The sequence below is a fragment of the Macrobrachium rosenbergii genome, chromosome 4 (genome assembly GCF_040412425.1).
Source record: "Macrobrachium rosenbergii isolate ZJJX-2024 chromosome 4, ASM4041242v1, whole genome shotgun sequence".
Lineage (NCBI taxonomy): Eukaryota > Metazoa > Arthropoda > Malacostraca > Decapoda > Palaemonidae > Macrobrachium > Macrobrachium rosenbergii.
The window spans coordinates 65,979,687-66,000,902 of record NC_089744.1 but is presented as its reverse complement, the minus strand read 5'-3'; the positions used below and the strand labels follow the sequence as shown (position 1 = coordinate 66,000,902).

At 42.5% G+C, this 21,216-nt stretch overlaps 1 protein-coding gene across 6 annotated transcripts in view; it reads right to left on the bottom strand.

Annotated features, from left to right (window-relative positions):
* LOC136835440 (BCAS3 microtubule associated cell migration factor-like) overlaps positions 1–21,216 on the bottom strand; it is a 349,957-nt gene that overhangs the window by 316,959 nt on the left and 11,782 nt on the right. For all 6 annotated transcript variants that reach the window (XM_067099015.1, XM_067099000.1, XM_067099005.1 and 3 more), the window contains exon 2: positions 1,774–1,909. In XM_067099015.1, coding sequence (XP_066955116.1) covers positions 1,774–1,909 — 136 coding nt within the window. The remainder of the gene's footprint in view (positions 1–1,773; positions 1,910–21,216) is intronic.

Genomic DNA, 21,216 nt, shown 5'->3' with positions numbered 1-21,216 from the left:
GAAGGCAAAGAAACAAAGCTTGTGTAGTCTGGCCATGGCAACAAACAAAAATCATGATATAAGCAAGGAGCTAGCCTATACCAGGTTAAGCTTGGTGAGAGTACAGTAATCTGGAGGACTGCATGTTGCCATCCTTGCCTATCAGGATACAATAAAAACTCAGAGCATTCCTGACCTAGCCAAGATTAGCACAAACCTATACAGGGTAAGTCGCATGTTTCCTGCACTGGAAGCAGTCATGCTATCTTCTTCTTCGTTGTAACATTCTTTTTCCCATTTTTATATGGGGGTAAGCACGATGCCTTCTTTTGAAGGACTTTGATTTAGGCGGGGGGTAGGCCGTAGCCTCTCCTCGATCGGCTGCCCTGCCTGACATCGCTTAGTGGTATGGGCAACGAATGTGTACATGTATTGTACCAAATCCCCAACTCCCTTTCTCCCAGCAGCGAGGTTGACAGTTCGAGACGTGTGAGGTGTCTGTTATGTTTTAGAAGATGTTGGAGTGGCTTTGTTTACGTGTGTATTAGTCTGTAACACCCATTTGCTTTCAGCAAACCTATCCGTTGATTACATACGTAATCCCGGGGTGTCTACACGGATAGCAAAGTGTCCGCCTTCTCTGTTTGTCGGCATGCTATGATAACCTGTAATATGCAATATATGAAACTAACAGTAATGTAATATGGAGCAGCCAATAACTTGACTTCTTAACCCTCAATAAAGGATCTAAAACAGGTTTTGGGTGGTGGATGGATCCCCCTCTGAGGAGTATTAATAATACGCCACACGATTTGGCTGTATCGAGCAGGAAAGAGTTTCCATCACTTCAATGGCCCATAAATGAATTGTGGCAACTAAAGAATTCAGCTTAGCTCAGTCGTGGGTGTCTCATGGAATTTAGTATGGTATTGTTCTTGCCTTGAAGGGGGAATGTCTTGTTCCTTTCTCTCCCATGACGTCTTTTTATTTATTTGCTCATAAATACAGTATACCCAGGGATTGCTGTTGGTTTTAGTTCTTATCTTTTATGATATGATGTCAGTTATAATTGTAATTTTCCAAAGAAATATTAGAAAAAACATGTATAAATCCAAAAAAGTTACTGCATTTCCCGATCTCAGTAAATTTACGTAAATATTTTACAACAAATATGCTCAGAATTTGTTACCGATTTTATTTCTTATCTGTTACGATATTGTGTGAGCTGTAATTATAATTTTACAAAATAAAATAAAATAAATTATTAGAAAAAACATATAACTTGGTAAAATTTACAAATGCTTTGTGAAAGAGACCCTTCACAGGGTTGTAAACAGTCACTTTCAACTTCCCGTGGAAGGTAGGGAAAATTTTAAAAAAATTTTTTCTTACACCATGTGCATTTGCATACCTTCCACTTTCCATTGATGTGTTTTTTCTTAAATTGGCCAACCTTAAAGCTTGCCCAGCCTGGGGGGTCGCATGAGATATAATTAGCCCATCCCTTAAGGGTTAAAGTGGCCACTGGCAAATATCGACACTGACCACCAACAATAGTCCCAAACATATTCTGACAGAAAAAAAGTCAGTCAGTCAACTTTACGAAGTGGCACAACAAACCTCTCTTACAGTATAGGAAGAAGACTGACTGACAAATACAGTATGCCATTAGGTTAGGTATGTATGAGTTACACCTATTTTAGAATGCCTGTACCCATGAAGCAGACTGATTTTGTGGCAAAAAATTCATTAGCCTTATTATTATTTAAGAATATAGAAATTCAGTTTTCCTACCTCATTTATGAAGCCAGCCACATTTTCCACAAAAGTCTTCTCTATCACAGGTTCCGGACGCACCTGTTGGCCCACAGATGGTCGTGAGCTTCGGCCACTCTCCCCAGACATGGCTGATGACATGATCAAGCCAGACCTTTTATAAAACAAAAATGACACACTTTCACTTCACTGGCATTGGGGGATTTCAAAAAAGCTCATCTAATTTCAGTATCACACTCGAGATTAATTTTGTCAAAATTTGTCAAAGCCCTGTACTATTACAAAAACCTTTCTGTTGCCACACAACTGAAATGATTAGTTTCTTGTAATCCAATGAAAAGAAATAAACCTTGCAAACACTAAGGTATGATGATGTAACCACCAATGGAAATTTAGTCTTCGACAGTCACTTGTAAAACACTACCAAAAGATTTTACCCATAAAATATTATAACCTTTAGGAATTAAATACAACTGTATGAACAATCTGTCAATAAACTAACCTTCACTTGCCAGACTATTAATGCAATACACAGGTTCACATGGTGCTGTTATCTAACATTGCATTAGGTAAAAAAAATCCTTGGAATTTAGACGATTATTCCCAAAACAACAAACAAAGTTTTCCAAAGGTATCAAAGCCAATGGGAAAATTGTCACAAAAATGGACAATTGCCATCTATTTCAACTATCATAGCACTGTAAATTAAGAGAGGATATGACTGAGTTAAAAAAATTGTATACTGTATCTTCCAGGAAATAAATTCCCTCACTTTCTTTAGCTACTCCTATAGTAAATTACTCAAAAATAATTGAAACATTAGGTACAGTACAATGTTGAGCTTCTATACTCGCTTTTTTTTGTTAAACAAGACTGCTATTACAAGATGGAGAAGTAGGAAAAAAAGGTTACAAGTTTTACTGTTCAATATCCGACATAAAGCCATGGAATGTGCTGTTCAGACTTACAAATTTTTGTAAGTGGTAGGTACTGACAACCTTTCATATCATAGGTGCTGGTTGTTAATGGCAGGTCAGGAAAAGATAACTCGTTACATTTTAATGGAACAAAAATTCACATAACTCTTGCCAACAGTTTAAACAATATATGTACTTGCTTTCTTTCACTATTAATTTTAACAGACATCCCATTCACACTGTACACTATTTGTTGTATGTTTAAAATCCAGCAATATTTCCTATTTTCATAAACTAGCATGAAACTCTTGTCTTCAGTCCAATTTCCACAAAGCTACAGACTTATTTATTCCTGGAAGCAATGAGAAAAGGAGTGTGGAACTCTGTGTTATTCCTATAGTGCCACAAGAAAAATAAACTTTTATATTTATACATAGATACTGAAAAGCACAAGCTCTGAAAAGGATAAGAGAATATAAAAGATAAAAAGGGAGCAAATAAAGTTGGAAAGAAATACAGGAAAAATGCAGCTCTTTGAAAAGCATGCTATACTGTATAAAAGATGAAAATTGACACTCTTAAGTTTAAAAGAATAAAAACTGAACCACTGTGGCAGAGCTTTAGGAACTTTCGACATGAAGTCGGTGACTATGAACTGAAAGATGCTGATGAGACAGATGAAACAGCAGAGAATGTAACATCTACTGAGGTTAGGAGGAACCTTAATAAGACAAGGAACTGTCAGACTCAAGACCATCATGAATGAGTAATTTCTTAGAAAGCACCTGGAGTACCTATCACTAGACATTTAACAATAATGAATGAAAACATCACAATGAAGGAGATGGGGCCAGGAAAAAATGTAAGAATATTATTATAACAATATAAAAAAGTTACATTACAATTTTAAAAATAAAAAAAGTAAGCTTGTGCGACCATGGTTTGAAAGCGGATTAAGATGCTTTTAAGAAAACTTAAGAAACACCTTATTATTATGTTACTGGAATAATGATTAAACAACTTGTAGTAATCTTTATGATAAAACAAATGCACGAAAAACACCATGCAACATGAAACACAAGCACATAAGTTACTTTACCAATCACCGAGACATGTTACATCTCTCTAAAGTCAAGTGACCTCTTAAACCAAACATGGTACACAGTTGTGACTGCCTGACCCATCATTTCCAATCTGAATTCAGTTCAGTATTCACCATCATCAGTACAAAATGGTATTTTCATTATAAAATAAGTTTTTAAATATACTTACCTGGTAGTTACATATATATAGCTTTATTTCTGATTATCAGCACGGCAGAAATTCAAAATTTGCAAGAATCGCCGATAGATGGTCAGGTGGCCATACCTGAGCACCCTCTACCAGGTACTTAGAACCATTCCCAATTGTCCTCAGAAATTCCATGCCCCTGTTCTCAGAGGGGAGGAGGGAGGGTTTCTTTTATATATGTAACTACCAGGTAAGTATATTTAAAAACTTATTTTATAATGAAAATACCATTTTTAAATATCTAACTTCCTGGTAGTTACATATATATAGCTGATTGACACCATTGGTGGTGGGTTAGAGAACCAAAACACCGTTGGGAATTCGTATAATTACTAAACACTAAATATTAGCTGTAAACATACTCTGGTTCTTACCTGATAAGGAAGCTGGCTTCATAATTATCCTGCCTCATTGCCTGCATTCCTTGAGAGACCCAGCGACCCATCCAGGGGCTGTAGAAAGTCTCTATGGGGCTGTCACACGGTCCTCAACCTTAACATGACTAGACCACCACCCTTGCTATCCTGGCATAGCCATGGACAAAGAGCTGACCACCTGACCCACTAAAAATAACACACTCCATAAACCTAACTTAGACTTGCAACCCCAGACTGTGGAAGGTTGCAACAACCTTCACAGACAACCTGTGAGTTCAAATCAAGAAAAAGGCAAGGGTATAATACAAAAAAAAGGTTATAGGGTAGAGGCAGTAGTACCCTCTCCAACTACGGCGCCAAAGGCAACGTACGGACCCAGGGAACAGCAATCCTCATATTGGGTCTGTACTTCTTTCAGGTAACAATCTGCGAAGATAGATTTGCTTCGCCAAAAAGTCGCTTCCAAAATCGATTTCATAGACCTGTTGTGTCTATAAGCCATCGGTCGCCACAGCTCTTACTTCGCGGCGCTTTGACTTTGAGGATTTGGGAGCTTTTCTCGTCACATTCTTGGTGAGCTTCCCTTATTAAGTCCTGGATAAAGAACGCCAGTGCATTCTTTGATAAGGGTAACGAAAGGTTTCTTCACTGAGCACCAGAGGTGATCTGTCTGACCTCTCATGTTTCTGGTCCTCTGTAGATAAACTTTTAGGGCCCTAACTGGACAAAGGCCTCTCTTTTCCTGTCCTACTAAATGAGACAGCCCTGGTATGGAAAAAGATCTGGGCCATGGTTGAGAAGGGTTCTCGCATTTTTAGCGAGAAACCAAGTTGAAGTGAGCAGACTGCATTTTCCCCATTGAAGCCTACTTTCTTGCTAAAGGCTTGTAGTTCTCCTACCATCTTGGCTGTAGCCAAAGCGACCAGGAAAAGGGTCTTCTTAGTGAGATCCTTCCATGAAGCCTTGTCGAGAGGTTCAAACCTATTCGAGGTTAAAAATTTTAGGACTACGTCCAAATTCCAAGAGGGGGTCGGGTTGTCCTTCCTCTTAACTGTCTCAAAAGACCTTATGAGATCCGTGAGGTCCTTGTCTCCGACACGATATCAATATTTCTGTGACGGAAGACGGAAGCAAGCATGCTGCGGTATCCCTTGATGGTAGATACTGCTAGGTTTCCTTGGGTTTTCAAATGCAGAAGAAAATCTGCCAGTTGAGTTAGAGAGGTACTGGAAGAGGAAATGTTATTTTTCCTGCACCATTCCCTGAATACGCCCCACTTTGATTGGTACACCTTGAGTGTGGACGTTCTCCTCGCCTCGCGATGGCTCTTGCAGCTTCCTTGAAAAGCCCTTCGCTCTTGCCAGTTTTTCGATAGTCGAAAGGCAGTTAGGTTGAGAGCGAGGAGATTTTGATGGTATCTCTCTATATGTGGCTGTCTGAGTAGATCGTTCCGACAAGGTAACGATCTGGGGGTGTCTACTAGCCACTCCATCACCTCCGTGATCCATGGTCTCATGGGCCAAAATGGAGGCGTCGTTCGACTCTCTGAACTTCTTCATGACTCTGTCTAGGATCTTGAATGGAGGAAAAGCGTACATGTCTAGTCCCTCCCAATTCATGAGGAAGGCGTCCACTGCCACTGCTTCCTGGTCTGGGACTGGAGAGCAGTAGACTGGTAACCTCTTCGTTCTCTGTGTCTAAAAAGAGGTCTATTGACGGTTCTCCCCACAGATTCCAAAGCCTGTTGCACACATCGTGATGTAAGGTCCATTCTGTCGTGAGAACCTGTCTTCCTCTGCTGAGAAGATCCGCTCTGACGCGTTCTTCTCTCCCTCTATGAAGCCGGGTGATCAGAGTTGTTGTTCGTTTCTGCCCACAGCAGGAGATCTTTTGCTGCCTCGTAAAGGGAATCCGAATGAGTGCCACCCTGTTTCCTGATGTAGGCCATCGCTGTGGTGTTGTCTGGCGTTGACCTGTACAATCTTGTTCTGGACCTTCTCCTGAAAGTGGACTAGTGCAAGATGAATGGCTACCAGTTCCTTGACATTTATATGCCATTTCTTCTGATGGTTTTCCCATAGACCTGAGATCTCGCCTTCCCCAGCGTTGCACCCCATCCCATGTCCGATGCGCCTGAATACAACACTAGTTCGGGGTTCTTTTGTTGAAGTTCGAGGCCTAATTGAAGTTTTTTGGGGTCGTTCCACCAACTCAAATGATTTTTGATTCCCAGAGGGATCGGAATCCACGTCTCCAGATCTTGGCCTCTTTTCCAATAGCTTGACAGATGGAACTGAAGTGGACGTAGATGTAGTCTTCCCAGGGAGACGAATTGTTCGATCGAGGAGAGGGTCCCCAGCAGACTCATCCACTCCTCGCCGAACAGGTCCATCTCCCTAGAAAGAGCTTCACCTTTTCTAAGCAATCTAGAATGCGTTTCGGGGCTGGAAAAGCCCGAAAAACCACTGACTGAATCCTCATCCCCAGGTAGATGATGTCCTGTGAAGGCGTTAGCTGTGATTTGGCTAGATTTACTACCAGACCTAACTGTTGCGTCAAATTCATTGTAACTTGTAGATCCTCCAGACACTTTGCTTGCGATCTGGCTCTGATTAGCCAGTCGTCCAGGTACAACGATATCTGTATCCCTTTTAGATGTAACCAGTGAGCTACGTTCGATGCCACTCGAGAGAAAACGAAGGAGCCGTGCTTAGTCCAAAACAAAGTGCTCTGAACTGATAGGTTGTCCCGAGATGCACAAACCTCAGATATTTTCTGTAGTTGGGTGAATTGGTACGTGAAAATACGCGTCCTGTAGGTCATCGAAACCATCCAGTCTTCCTGTCTGGTGCCTGCTAGGACTGACGCAGATGTCTCCATGGCAAACTTGACTTTGCTTACGCATTTTGTTCAGTGGACTTACGTCCAGAACTGGTCTCCAACCCCGAGTTCTTGGGTACCAGAAAAAGTCTGTTGTAAAAACCTCTGACGAGGTCCTTTACTCTTCTATTGCTGCTTTTGATAGCATCTGGGTCACCTGTTCTTGAAGAGCTGCTGCTTTGCTCCCGAGTAAGTAGCTGTCAACTCTAACGGTTCTTGTGAAAGAGGGGCTTCCTTAGAAGGGAATCTTGTATCCTTCCTTCAAAACTTCGACTGTCCATACGTCCGCTCCCCTTTGGCTCCACTCTTGCCAAAAGTGGGATAACCTGGCTCCCACTTGTGTCTGGAGGTTGTTGTGATCATTTCTTGGATTTGGGTTGCTGCTTGGGGTTCTTACGGTTGTCCTCCAGCAGCCATTCTCTGACTTCCTCTCGAAAGGGCTCTCCCACGAAAGGGCTGACGCGTAGGAGGAGCTTCCTTGTCCTTCCTGGCTAAAAAGTTTGCCGGAAGAACTTTCCTAGCAGTCCTTGTGATCAGATCTTGCGTTGATTGTTGCGCAAGGGCTGCTGATAAATCCTTAACCAGCTCTGAAGGGAAGAGCTGTTTAGATAAGGGAGCATACAACAGTTCAGATTTCTGAGCTATAGTCACTCCAGAAGACACGAACGAACACAGCATAGCTCGTTTCTTGATAACACCTGCTGTGAAAAGGGCAGAAAGTTCGACCGACCCGTCCCTCACAGCTTTATCGAGACAGGCAATAAGGTGCATTTGCGTGTCATTCTTCTCATCTGAAACCTCTGCAAGAGCTGCAAGAGTCCAGTCCATCAAGCTGAAGACTTCAATAGTTCTGAAGACGCCTTTCAGCAAATGATCCAACTCGAAGTGGACCACAGAACCTTGGCTTTTGTCATGGCTGTTCTCCGTGAAGAGTCAACGAGTCTGGAGAAGTCCCTTGGGAGGAGGCAGGAACTCCCAAACCGAGAGCTTCCCCAGTCTCGTACCACACACTGGATCTAGAAGCCAATCTTGTCGGGGAAAGGAAAAAGTTGTCTTTCCTTGTTCCTTCTTCTTCAAAATCCAATCATTCAGTGTCGAAAAGGCTCTCTTCACTGATTTGGCCAACACTGTCTTCTTGAATGAGGAAGACTTCTGGGGTCTACCCATCAAATATTGCGAGGAAGGACTCCGAGGTACGGCCTGTTGAAAATCGTTAGGAAATAAGTCCGCCAAAAGAGTAAGAAGTCTTTTCAGATCAGCGGCATGAAGAGTTTCTTGAGTTTCCTCTTCCGAGATCTCTTCCAAAGGATCCGCTATTTCCGATGTCGAACGAGTGGGGAAACGTGTGTATCGTGTTGCTTTGCGCAAGCGCCACGCATGCGTCCAACTTGCTGCGAGGGAGCTTCACGATCCTTGTCCCCTCCCGTCACTCGTGCGGCTTGTTGCGGGAAGCGTCTATGAGCGCTGCAACTTGCCGCGAGTTTGTCTCTTGCTGGCTGTTAGCGCCTTGTTGTTCTGATTCTTGCCTTACCCTCTTCTTGGGTCTGTTGACGTCCTTAGATTCCTTCTGTGTGTTTCTTCTCTTAGTCCTTGCGACTTGTAAGAGTCAAAGAGAGACGCAAGGGACTGCTGACTTCCGACAAGAACTTTACTTGAGGTGCCACTTGCTGCTGGGAAACAACTGGAGATGGCACTGCACGAGCTTCCACAACTTCGGAGACTCTAGCTGGGATCTTTTGATGAAGAGGTGGTGACGCAGCTTGCGACACGCCCCATTCTGGGGCGGGGAGAAGCGTGAACTGAAGTAATGTATACGTCTTCTTCCTCCGACGAGATATGCGCCTTACGCTCTGTTTAGCGCAGAAACGCCGTCTTCTTCCGACAGGAATCTCTCTGGAGAGCTCCATTTGCTGCAAGAGGGTTGTTGGAGCGGGAAGGGGGACCTGTGTCTCTTGATAGGTCTAGATTCTTGTGATTGACGCCAACCACGTCTGGGTCTTGCGTCATCCGAGGAAGACGAACACGTCCTCATCTCGCCTTTCCTGCGGCGCGAGGGGGAGCGCCCTGGGATGCGTCAACAGGATCGCCGAGGGGACGTCTGCTCGTTGTTCAACGTCTCTCACCTCCCTTAGCCTGTCGACGTTCCTTCTCCCAGGGGTTGGGGAGCATGGAAGAGGTCTAGGGCTAGGAGCGTGACAGACACGAACGGACGCACCCTCCACTGCACTAACACTGTCACCGAGCTTTTGTTGCAAACTATGCACTGCCCCCCACATCACTTCCCTATCCGAAGAAAGGGATTGCACAGAAACTCCTATGGCCGAAATAGCAGCCATTATATCCTTTAAAGACGGATTACTTACTCCCGACTCCGCAGGAGGATCGGGTACTATAACCTTTGGGTTAGGATCAGGAATATTAGTATCAGACAAGTTAGAAAGGACTTGACTATCAGAAGACCTAGCTGAAAGGACACTGGAAGATCTAGCTCTCCTAATTCTGTCCTTTTCCAATCGCCTCACATAGCGATCATACTCTCTCCACTCTTTCTCGGACAAACTTTCACACTCCTTGCATCTATCATCAAATGCACACACATGATCTCTGCATTTCTTACAAACTGTGTGGGGATCAAGAGCAGCCTTGGGAAGCCGGTTCTTGCATCCCCTAACACACATTCTAACAACAGGGTCAGCCATCTTGAAAAGCAAGTACAAAGAACAATTGTTACAGTCAGAAACCGACCAAATAGGCTAACAATGAGAAAAGAAAAATCCAGGGAAAATCCAAAATCAGCGAAAGCCATCAATGAAAACCAAACAAGTAATGGGTACTTCACCAATTGTAGTAAAGCAAACCAAAGTAGAGCAAATTTCTAACGTGTTGATAGAACGACGGCAGGGAATTTCTGAGGACAATTGGGAATGGTTCTAAGTACCTGGTAGAGGGCGCTCAGGTATGGCCACCTGACCATCTATCGGCGATTGCCGCGAATTTTGAATTTCTGCCGTGTGCGCGACGAATCGGCGGGATAAAGCTATATATATGTAATTACCAGGGAAGTTAGGTATTTAAAAATGTTATTTTTTACATACACATTAAGTGTTGCCTCCAGTGTTATAAAGCAATGTGTATGCACATTGAGAAAATTACAGCATACAGTATTTGGGCTCCCTTATCCTTAAGATTAAAAGGCAGCAGTATTGTACTTACCATTTTTCATATGTTAAGGGAACCCTTCTAGAATGCAGTATTTCAGATTGAAAAATAGAGCTATTTTAACCATTTTGTCAGAAAGGATTTACAACACTCTGAGTCAGACTAAGGTGGGGAAGAGGGCAATGTCTTTCCTAGTGAAGACAGGCCCTAGCTTAGTGTAGGTTAGATGCATCACTGTTGACATATAATTTTTCTGGTGTATTTTGATGTGGTTTTTAGCGATTTCTGTTTTTAATATTCTAATGTAATTCCCCCGTTCCTCAAGTCATGAGGGTGTCCCCACCTCAGAAATTATGAATTTATTTTTGAAAAATCAATATACCTGTACTATAAAATTAATTCAAAATACAGAAAAAATGCACCATAAATAAGTGTAAAGTATTTAACCAGTATATTTGTAAGGGCTTAAAAATAGTTATTAGATTTATTAAGAATACTAAGAAGATGACCTGTGCAAATGATCTGATGCCAATATATCGATCTGATAGGTAGAAAAAATCTGAAACTGTATTTCTTACTGATATACCAGTAATTTTTCAAGTTTGTGAATGTAAGTGGTATCCTTCTGGTAACTAAGAAGGCAGCTACTGTTCAACCAGTTTTCAAAGGTTTACACGATAATGAGAACTACAGTTCATACAGAACTGCTGCAGGTAATGTTGTCAATGATAGATTTGGGCAAATAATGTATCCTAGTTTTGTTTGATTTCAGTGCAATTTAACCCTTTAATGCCGAAGCCCTATTTACAAAAACGTCTCCCATATGCCGCGCGGTTCGTGAGTTAGCGCTGAAGCGGAAAAAAGTTTTTTCAAAAATCACAGCACACTTAGTTTTTAAGATTAAGAGTTCATTTTTGGCTCATTTTTTTGTCATTGCCTGAAGTTTAGTATGCAACCATCAGAAATGGAAAAATCTCATTATCATATATAAATATTGGAATATATGACAGCGAAAAAAAAACTCGTATATAATTGTATACAAATCGCGCTGTAAGCAAAACGGTTAAAGCTAATGAGTTAATTTTTTTTAGTTGTATTGTACACTAAATTGCAATGATTTTGGTATATAACAAATTTTAAAATGATCAAAGCAACACAGAGAAAATATTATCACAAAATGATACATGAATTCGTAACGTGCGGACGTAAAAAAATGTTTTTTTCAAAAATTCACCATAAATCGAAATATTGTGCTAGAGACTTCCCATTTGTTGAAAAATGAAGCTAATTGATTGAATATTACTAGACTAAGTGTTTTAGCTTACAATTGCAGTTTTCGACCATTTCGGTCGAGTTAAAGTTGACCAAAAGTCGAATTTTTTCTATTTATCGTGATTTATATGAAAATATTTCAAAACTGATAAAAGCTACAACCATGAGTTATTTTTTGTTGTAGTATACATGAAATTGTGCACATTTTCATATATAAAACTTTATGTAACGACTAATTTAAAGTGGTGCAAATATTACGACAACGAGACGAAAGAATTTCGAGATGTTCGGCCAAGTTACAGCATGAGCGTAAGGAAAATGTTTTTAAAAATTCACCATAAATCGAAATATTGTGCTAGAGACTTCCAATTTATTGCAAAATGAAGTTAAACGATTGAATATTACTAGAATGTAAGAGTTTTAGCTTACAATTGCGTTTTTACCATATCGGTCGAGTTAAAGTTGAGAAGCTTGAAATTTTGGCAGTTATCGTGATTTATGTGAAAATATTTCAAAACTGATAAAAGCTACAACCATGAGCTATTTTCTGTTGTATTCTACATGAAATTGCGCACATTTTCATATATAAAAGTTTATGTAATGACTAATGTAAAACGATGCAAACATTACGACAACATGACGAAAGAATTTCTGAGATGTTGGCCGAGTTACCACACAAGAGACGTAAGGAAAAAATTTTTTTTCAGAAATTCACCATAAATCGAAATATTGGGCTAGAGACTTCCAGTTTGTTGCAAAATGAAGGTACATGATTGAATATTACTAGAATGTAAGAGTTTTAGCTTATAATTGCGTTTTTTCACCATTTCAGTCGAGTTAAAGTTGACCAAAGGTTGAAATTTTGGCAGTTATCGTGATTTATATGAAAATATTTCAAAACTGATAAAAGCTACAACCATGAGTTATTTTCTGTTGTATTCTACATGAAATTGTGCACATTTCCATATATAAAACTTTATGTAACGACTAACATAAGCTACAACCATGGGTTGTATTTTGCTGTATTGTACATGAAATTGCGCACATTTTCATATATAAAACTTTATGTAACAGCTAATATAGAACAGTGCAAAAATTACGACAAAATGATGAAAGAATTTATGAAATTTTCGGCTGAGTTACCAGGCGTGCGTAAGAAAAAGATTTTTCAAAAATTCACCATAAATCGAAATATTGTGCTAGAGACTTCCAATTTGTTGCAAAATGAAGGTACATGATTGAATATTACTAGAATGTAAGAGTTTTAGCTTACAATTGCGTTTTTCGACCATTTCGGTCGAGTCAAAGTTGACCAAAGGTTGAAATTTTTGTAGTCGACATACGGTATGTCCACTCGGCACCCAACAGACAATTTTAGTCGACCGATGATACGCCCAATAGGCGTTTAAGATTAAGCAAAATAAGAAAAATGACATTTTTATAATACAGTAAAATGAAGTCTTATATATACTTACCCAGTAATTACATAGCTATTAGTTGCTTCTAACTGGCAACTTAAAATTTTGAAATTGCAGGTCACGCTAGTTTGTTTTGGTTATGGCGACGTGCCCGGCCCATTTTTGGGTGTAAGAAGAGATACAACATAGCAAAGAGTGTCAATTTGTTTATGCCCTTATGTCCATGTGAGGGGAGGCAGGTGGGTTCCGATCATGTAATTACTGGGTAAGTATATATAAAACTTTATTTTATTATAAAAATGTCATTTTTATATAAGTAACTTACCCAGTAATTACATAGCTGAGTCCCACACTGAAAGGAGGTGGGAAGGTTGGACATATCTACCCCAAAACATTATTAATAGTAATGGGCTTGAGAATAGAAATTTGCTAACATTGAATCAATGTTGTTGAACCTTATCTGATAAGAGAGCTGCTACAGGTAGACACTGCCTCTGGTTGGCGCTCATTTTATCCAGTAGAGGCGAGGCAGTAAAGCCTTGAGGGCCTACCACTACAGAGGGTGCTTTGTAGCGGTGGACTAATTCCCAAGGGCTAGCGAAGTAAAACAAGATGCCCCTGCCCAAGGCACAGTACCACATAAAATAAACAGAGCAAATAGTCACCATAACCACCAAATAACCAAATTAAAAACACAATACCCAACCATTAAAACCACAAGACTGGAGGGTACTCCAAGTACTCAGTACTCCTAGGCTCCCCAAAAATGAAGTTTTCATAATAAAACTAATATTGTAATACTTACCTGAACACCTGAATTAGCCCTTAATCCCACTACCCCGAACAACTCTCAACTACCCATCCCACTATAGTGGGAATTTTAACAGCCAGCGTTACCAACGCTGCAGGTAAAATCTTGTCACTTGAGCTATCATAACATACGGTTGGCAACACTGACACAGGTGTGCGCCGACACGCCCCATTTTCGTCAATTGCTTTATTCAAGGTCAAAATTGATGTGGGGAAGGAGGGTGGGAATCATTCAGGTGTTCAGGTAAGTATTACAATATTAGTTTTATTATGAAAACTTCATATTGCAATACACTCCTGAACACCTGAATTAGCCCGATTAACAACATTTAGAGGAGGAGGGATCAATTCTATTGCACGCCCTTTGACAACCGCAGAGATGGTAGCTCACCAATCTGCTCTGCATAAGATATCCATTTAGCCAAACACTCACCATATCAATCAATGGTTTCAGTGAAGAGACCTGTTGGAGAGTCAGGTCAGTACTCTCTGCTAGGATACCTATCTAGTTAAACACTCACCTTATCAATCGTTGCTTTTGGTGATGAGACATGATGGAAAGTACTTTGATCGCCTGTCAGGTCCGAACTGTCTCAGTCCGTCGACCTCCCATGTGGTTCTTCAGAACCTCTCATGTATGGAGGAGTACTGTGACCTCCCATGTGGCTATTCATAGCCTCTCATGTATGGAGGGAAATGAAGCAGTGTGCCGAGCCGCTGATCCTCCGGATAAGGTCCGACGATCGACAAGCGAAGAAGTATCTTGGGTGCTGACAAAATAGCCTAGCCTACTAGAGTACCCCTTGGACTCTCATAGGAAACTATCAAAGACTAAGATACTTAAAATGTACTAAACCTAAGTTCATGTGATTATATTATCACTGTTGCCTAAGAATTCTAAAGACTAAAAGGAATTCCTCTATCTGGTTAACCTAAGAATCTCTGCACTATGCGACTACCGCATCAGCTAAATAAACGCCCCTAGAAAATAGACTTCGCCGCTAATGTGGCCTAAGAGAAATAACCGTCCGCATTAAGCGAATACCACCGCAGCTAAATGAATGCATCTTAGATAATAGACTTCACTGCTACACGAGCAAAATAGTGCGACATCTCATGACCTCAAAGTCATTGGTGTTGCTACTGTTGTTACTACTACAACTATAAACTGAAGTTTGATGTTCGACACGCGTTCTCACATTCAAACGGTTTGTGGACAATGAAGCCCCGCCCACAAAGTCAGGCTCGAACAGACTTTCTTCAAATCGTTCGACAATGTGTTCGACAACCAAATACCCGATTCACACGTTCGAACATCACTTCAAACACAGGTCTGCGAACCGCGTTCGACGAACCGTTGACCGTGTAAACCCCCCTTAAGAGAATAACCCTCCAAACCTCCGCGTTAATACCCCCTCAGCTAAATGAACGCACCCTACATAATAGACTTCGCCGCTAAACGCTGTGAGGCGAATCGAACATCACTAAGTAAAATGAGGATGCGCAAATGAAACCGCTCTAGAGGGACGGAAGAAAATGAAGGAGAGAGAATGAAAGAGGTAGAAGCTAGCCTGAGTTACCGCCGTGGAAAATGAAGGCGATGAAAGCCGCGGACCGCTCAAGAAGGTACCGCATGCTCTGACAAAACGCGGAGTGCAAACCCGAACTGGAATCGACGGAAGACCCTGTGAAATACCTGATGCTATCGGGACATCATGAAGCGGAAGCAAGGGGTTGCGATACCGAAGGGATGGAACAAGAGACCCCTGCGGCCAAAATCTGCCGAAACAGGGTCTTCGCCTGTCCGGAAGCTCCTCCTACCGGAGAAGACTGTACTAAGAAAGGAAAAGGCGGGAGACATAGGAATAGCAGACGCATAAAAAAGTTACCTGAGAGGAGGAAAACCAAAATCGAAGGAAGAGGGAAAACGGAAGATGCAGAAGCCGCAGGAAAGACTGGAGCAGAAGAAGAAAGGGCCGAAGAGGAGACTGAAAAGGGGGGTAACAGAGAATGTGGGAGCAGGAGATGAAGCGACAGATAAGAAGAAAACTTAGAACAAAAAGGAAAGAAGGCACACCGAATCTGGCCTCCCTAAATAATCCTGAAAACATATCCGACATGAATTCTGGACACTACTGTGTCACATACTCTCTAATGTTAGAGAAAACATTAGAGAAAAAAAATATATCCTCTCGCCAAAGGTCTATACCCGTCGAAAAAAAACCCCGCCTTCCGTCTTATAACCCGCCACAGCCAATTGCAGGTCCCGCAAATTACTTTAGAAGCTGAAAGGACACCATAATCCGCCTTACTAAATGGAGGAGTAGAAAATACAGGGAAAGGGGAAACTACAGTAGGAGATTTAAAAAACAGTAGGAAGTGAGTTAGAAGCAAAAGCAGAAGGATTCTGCCCCACGTAACTGAAACATTGACTTCAGAATGAGCCAGGTCGAAAGAAGAGGTGGAGAAACTCTTGTCAGAGCACAACAAAACCACTCGAACCCGAAACCAGAACCCATTCAGGAGAACGACACTGCACCGTTAAAACCTTCTCCTCACTACCAAACCTATCCTCTTTTATCACACCTAGATGTTGATCCTAACATTATCAACATTACATTTATCAATATTACAAGGGGGTTGGGGGGGGAATCCTTCACTGCCTGCTCCCGCCGAGGGGCCAGCAGACCCTACCCACTCGGAGGCTTGCGGTTCTGCCATTACCCTCAGCACCCGTTAGGGCTGGTTCTGGAACAGGCAGGGGAGCTGAAAAGGAAGAAGAATTAGACATCCTAATACTACTATTATCCCTATCTGAGATGTGTTGAAGACTAGCTATTGAATTTTCCTTACTAATTGCAGTCCTATCCTCTATCTGTTTGACTACCATTGAACTCGCTAAATCCATCAACTGATCTGTAGCAGAAGTCTGAGACACTGTGGCAATGAGAATCTGACCGACGTCTGCCGCCGTTACGAGCCAAAGACTTGCGATGACGAATGTAATCATCCCTCTCTTGTGCCTTCCAATGGGAACACTCATCGCAATGAGTCTGACATCACAATTAACCTTCCTACATACCTGACAGAATGTCTATCGTGTCTCAAGGTACTCATCCGTCTTTGCAGGAAGAAGAAGCGATGAGCGCCAGAGTCCACTGTCGTAGGTAGTCGAGGCCGACGTCAAAGCCGATGGCACGGTAGTAGAAGGTGAAAAGTCCGTGACGCACAATCGAGACCGGGAACCAGCGAGTCCACATCCAAAAGACGTTCCACGTCGAAGATATCCAGAAAAACCAGGAGAAAAACCGTTAAATCCAATCCAGGTCTTCACCACAAGTCCAAAATACAAAGAGAAGTCGGGCAATAGGATTAAAACCTCGCACTGCAGAAGGAAACAACCTTCCAGCAGCGCAAACAAAAAGCAATTGACAAAAATGGGGCGTGTCGGCGCACACCTGTGTCAGCGTTGCCAACCGTATGTTATGGTAGCTCAAGTGACAAGATTTTACCTGCAGCGTTGGTAACGCTGGCTGTTAAAATTCCCACTATAGTGGGATGGGTAGTTGAGAGTTGTTTGGGCTAGTGGGATTAAGGGCTAATTCAGGTGTTCAGGGAGTGTACTGCAATACTCAACACCCTATGCAAGGCAAAGAGATTAAAGAAAGGACATTCCTTTCTACGTTTCCTCCCCCAACACCACACCAGCTGCGTAAAACGGACCCACGGTACAGCACTGATCGTAAGTAGTTTCGATATCCCTTAAGTAATGTGATGCAAACACAGACTTGCACTTCCAAAACGTCGCTTGCACAATTGATGTGAGGGATAAATTGCACTTAAACGCCAAAGACATAGTGACTGCTCTTATCTCATGGGCTTTTAACTTGCAAGAGGAGAGAGAGTCTTCGCTCACCTTGGAATGTGCTTCTGTGCTTCTGAATTCAAGTTCCTGAGAAAGAATGCCAGGGCATTCTTAGACAAGGGTCAAGAGGGATATTTCACAGAACACCAAAGGTTCCTTGAAGTACCACAAATGTTCTTCGTTCTGTGAAGATAAAACTAAGGGGCCCTTACTGGATTCAGAGTTCTTTCTTCTTCAGACGGGCCTACTATCTCGGACAAGCTCTTGATTGTAAAAGAACATGGCCATGGATTTGATGGTGATTCGTTCTTAGCTAAAAAGTCTAGGGAAAAGGAGCAAACTGCATTTCCATGAGAAAATCCGATATTTCTGTCCAAAACATGGATTTCACTGGATCTTTTGGCAGTGGCCAAGGCAACCAGAAAAAGTTTTTCTGGTAAGATCCCTTAAAGAGATAGACTGCATGGACTCAAAGCATGAACTGGCCAGCCACTTAAGTACCACGTCTAGATTCCAGGAAAGCACAGGTTTTTCCTTAAGCTTTGCAGTATCAAAGGACTTAATAAGGTTGGACAAATACTGGTTAGACAATAAGTACATTCCTTTATGGCGGAAAACTGAGCTAAACATAGCTCTGAAGCCTTTAATGCTAGAGATGGAAAGTCCTTTAGTGAACCGTAGGAACAGAAGAAAGTCTGCTATTTCTGCTACAGAGGTATTAGAAGAGGACACGTTATTTCGTCTGCACCAAGACCTGAAGATGGACCACTTAGCCTGGTAGACAATACCTGATGACTGTCTTCTGCACTTCGCAATCGTGTCTGCAGCTGCTCTTAAAAAGCCCTTCTTTCGGAGCAGTCACCTAACAATTTGAATCCTGTTAGGGCCAGAGAAGACAAGTTTTGGTGGAACTGTTAAGTGAGGTTGCCTGAGAAGTTGTTGCTTCTGTGGCAGGTCCCGGGAAGTTCGCAAGACGTTCCAGCAGATCCGGGAACCACTCCTTTGCTGGCCAGAAGGGGGCTATCAAAATCATGGACAGGTTTTGATGAGACCAGAATTTGCTGATGACTTGTCTCACTAAACTGAATAGGGGAAAGGCATACAGGTCTTTGCCTGACCAGTCCTGCAACATTGCATCAGTTGCCCATGCTAAGGGATCTGGTACTGGTGAGCAGAAGAGAGGAAAGTTGGTGATTCCTGGGGGACATGAACAAATCTATCATGGGTTTCCCCTAGAGCTTCCACAGATCCAGACAGATTTACGGGTCTAATGTCCGTTAATCTGTCTGGATCTGTGGAAGCTCTGGGAGGATCTGTTTCCGACGCCTCAATTCGTCTGCCAGAATGCTGAGTCGCCCCTGGATAAACCATGTTGTCACTTGAGTGGTGTTCTGGTGTAACCAAAGAAGTAGACCCCTTGCCGCTTCGTACAGGGAGAAAGAGTGAGTTCCCCCTTGTTTCTTGATGTACGCCAGTGCCGTCGTGCTGTCTGAATGCACTACTACTGTCTTCCTGCAAACCTCTGAAGCGGAGCACTGCAGGCCCAGAAATATCACCTGTAACTCTTTTACACTGATGTGCCGGTTTTGCTGTTCTGGAGACCAGGTACCTGACACTTCTTTTAACCTGAAAAGAGCTCCCCAACCTGGGTTCAACACATCTGAAAAGAACTCTAGGCTGGGGTTCAGAGGTAGAAGAGATTTCCCTTCTGATAGCCTCTTTCTGGAACTCCACCAACGAAGGTCCTTGATTTCCAATGTTATCGGGAACACAAACGAGTCCAGAAACTTTTTCCCGTTCCAGCTGGCTGAGGAAGAATTGCACAGGTCTCAGAGTGACAAATTTTTCCATGCCTGAGCAAAAGTTTAGTTTCAGAAATTTTTTCACTGTCTGGAAACACTTGTCTAGTCTCTTCGGGACTGGAAAAACCCAAAAATCCCACAGTTGATCGTCATTCCTAAGTAAGGAATCTCCTGAAAAGGCGTCAGGAGAGACCTGTCCCGATTGATGAGAAGACCCAATTCTTGGGCCAAGAGAAGAGTTGTGCGAATGTCCCCTGTACACTGAGCTTTCAAGCGGGAATGTAGTAACCAGTCATCTAGATAAAGGGAGATCTTTATCCCCATCAAATGAAGCCACTTCACTAGGGGAGCCAACACCCTGATGAACACTTGCGGAGCTGTCGAGAGACCAAAGCACAAAGCCCGAAATTGGAACACCTTGCCCTGAAACACAAACCTGCGGAACTTTCTCGAAGTCGGATGCACTGGAATATGAAAGTACACGTCCTGCATGTTGACGGACGCCATCCATCCTCCCTGGCAAATGGATGCTAGGACCGATTGGTTTGTTTCCATCTTGAATATTGTCTTTCTGACAAAGACATTTAGAGCACTTACGTCCACAACAGGTCTCTAGTCCCCCGATGACTTGAGTACTACAAAGAGATGGTTGTAGAATCCTGGAGAATGAATGTCCTCTACTACCTCTATAGCCTCTTTCTGAACAAGAGATTCGACCTCTAGCAAGAGAGCAGCAAATCTCTCTGAGCCTGGCGAGTAAGACATCAATTTGACAAGCTTGCAGACTAGAGAAGGTTTGTTCAAAAAGGAGATAGTGTAGCCCTCCTTCAGGGCAGACAGTACGCAGGGTTCTGCTCCCTTTTGTTCCCACCGTTCCAAAAGCAGAGGAGCCGCGCTCCTACCTGAGTACGGAGGACTATAACTTCATTTCTTGGAGGAAGACTTCTCGATGGAACGCTGTGGAAAACAGGTATATGCTCTTGTTCTAATATATGTTCTAGAACGGGAGCTCCAAAAGGGAGTAGGCTGCAGTGAAGACCAAGATCTGGGAGGAAGAGCCAAGAATCCTTGGGGTGTCTCGCAGATTGGGAGAGCAGGTCCTGAATGTTGTTTTTCAGCAGGTCAGAGGCAATGTCCAGTACTGTAGCCTGGGGAAAAGATGTGTCTTGTCCAAGGGGGAGAAGAGAAGGGCGATCTCTGAGACGGAGTGATGCCTTTCGAAGTAAAAGAACAACAAAGCTCTCTTTTCTTAAGCACACCCATGGTATAAAGACCAGCTAACTCCTGCGTACTATCGCGAACGCCCCTGTCAATACAGAAAAGTACTCCTAAGAGGTCTGTAGAAATTTCTTGAGGTAACAAGGAGCAATCCCTAATCTTGCGCGCTAGTGTGCCCACCGCCCAGCCTAGGAAGCTCATCACTTCAAAAACCTTAAAAATATTCTTGAGAAGGTGCACTAGTTCTGAAGCTGAAGACATAATTTTGGCTGAGGAGAAAGCTGATCTCCTAGCCGAGTTGATAAGGCCGGAGAAGTCCCTCTGACAGGAGGCAGAGACTCCCAGGGAAGGCGCTTCTCCTGTTGTGTAAAACCTATAACTTGACTTAGACAACTTGGAAGGAGGGAAACAAAAAACTGCTCTACCCTGTTCCCTCTTCTCAGAAAACCACCC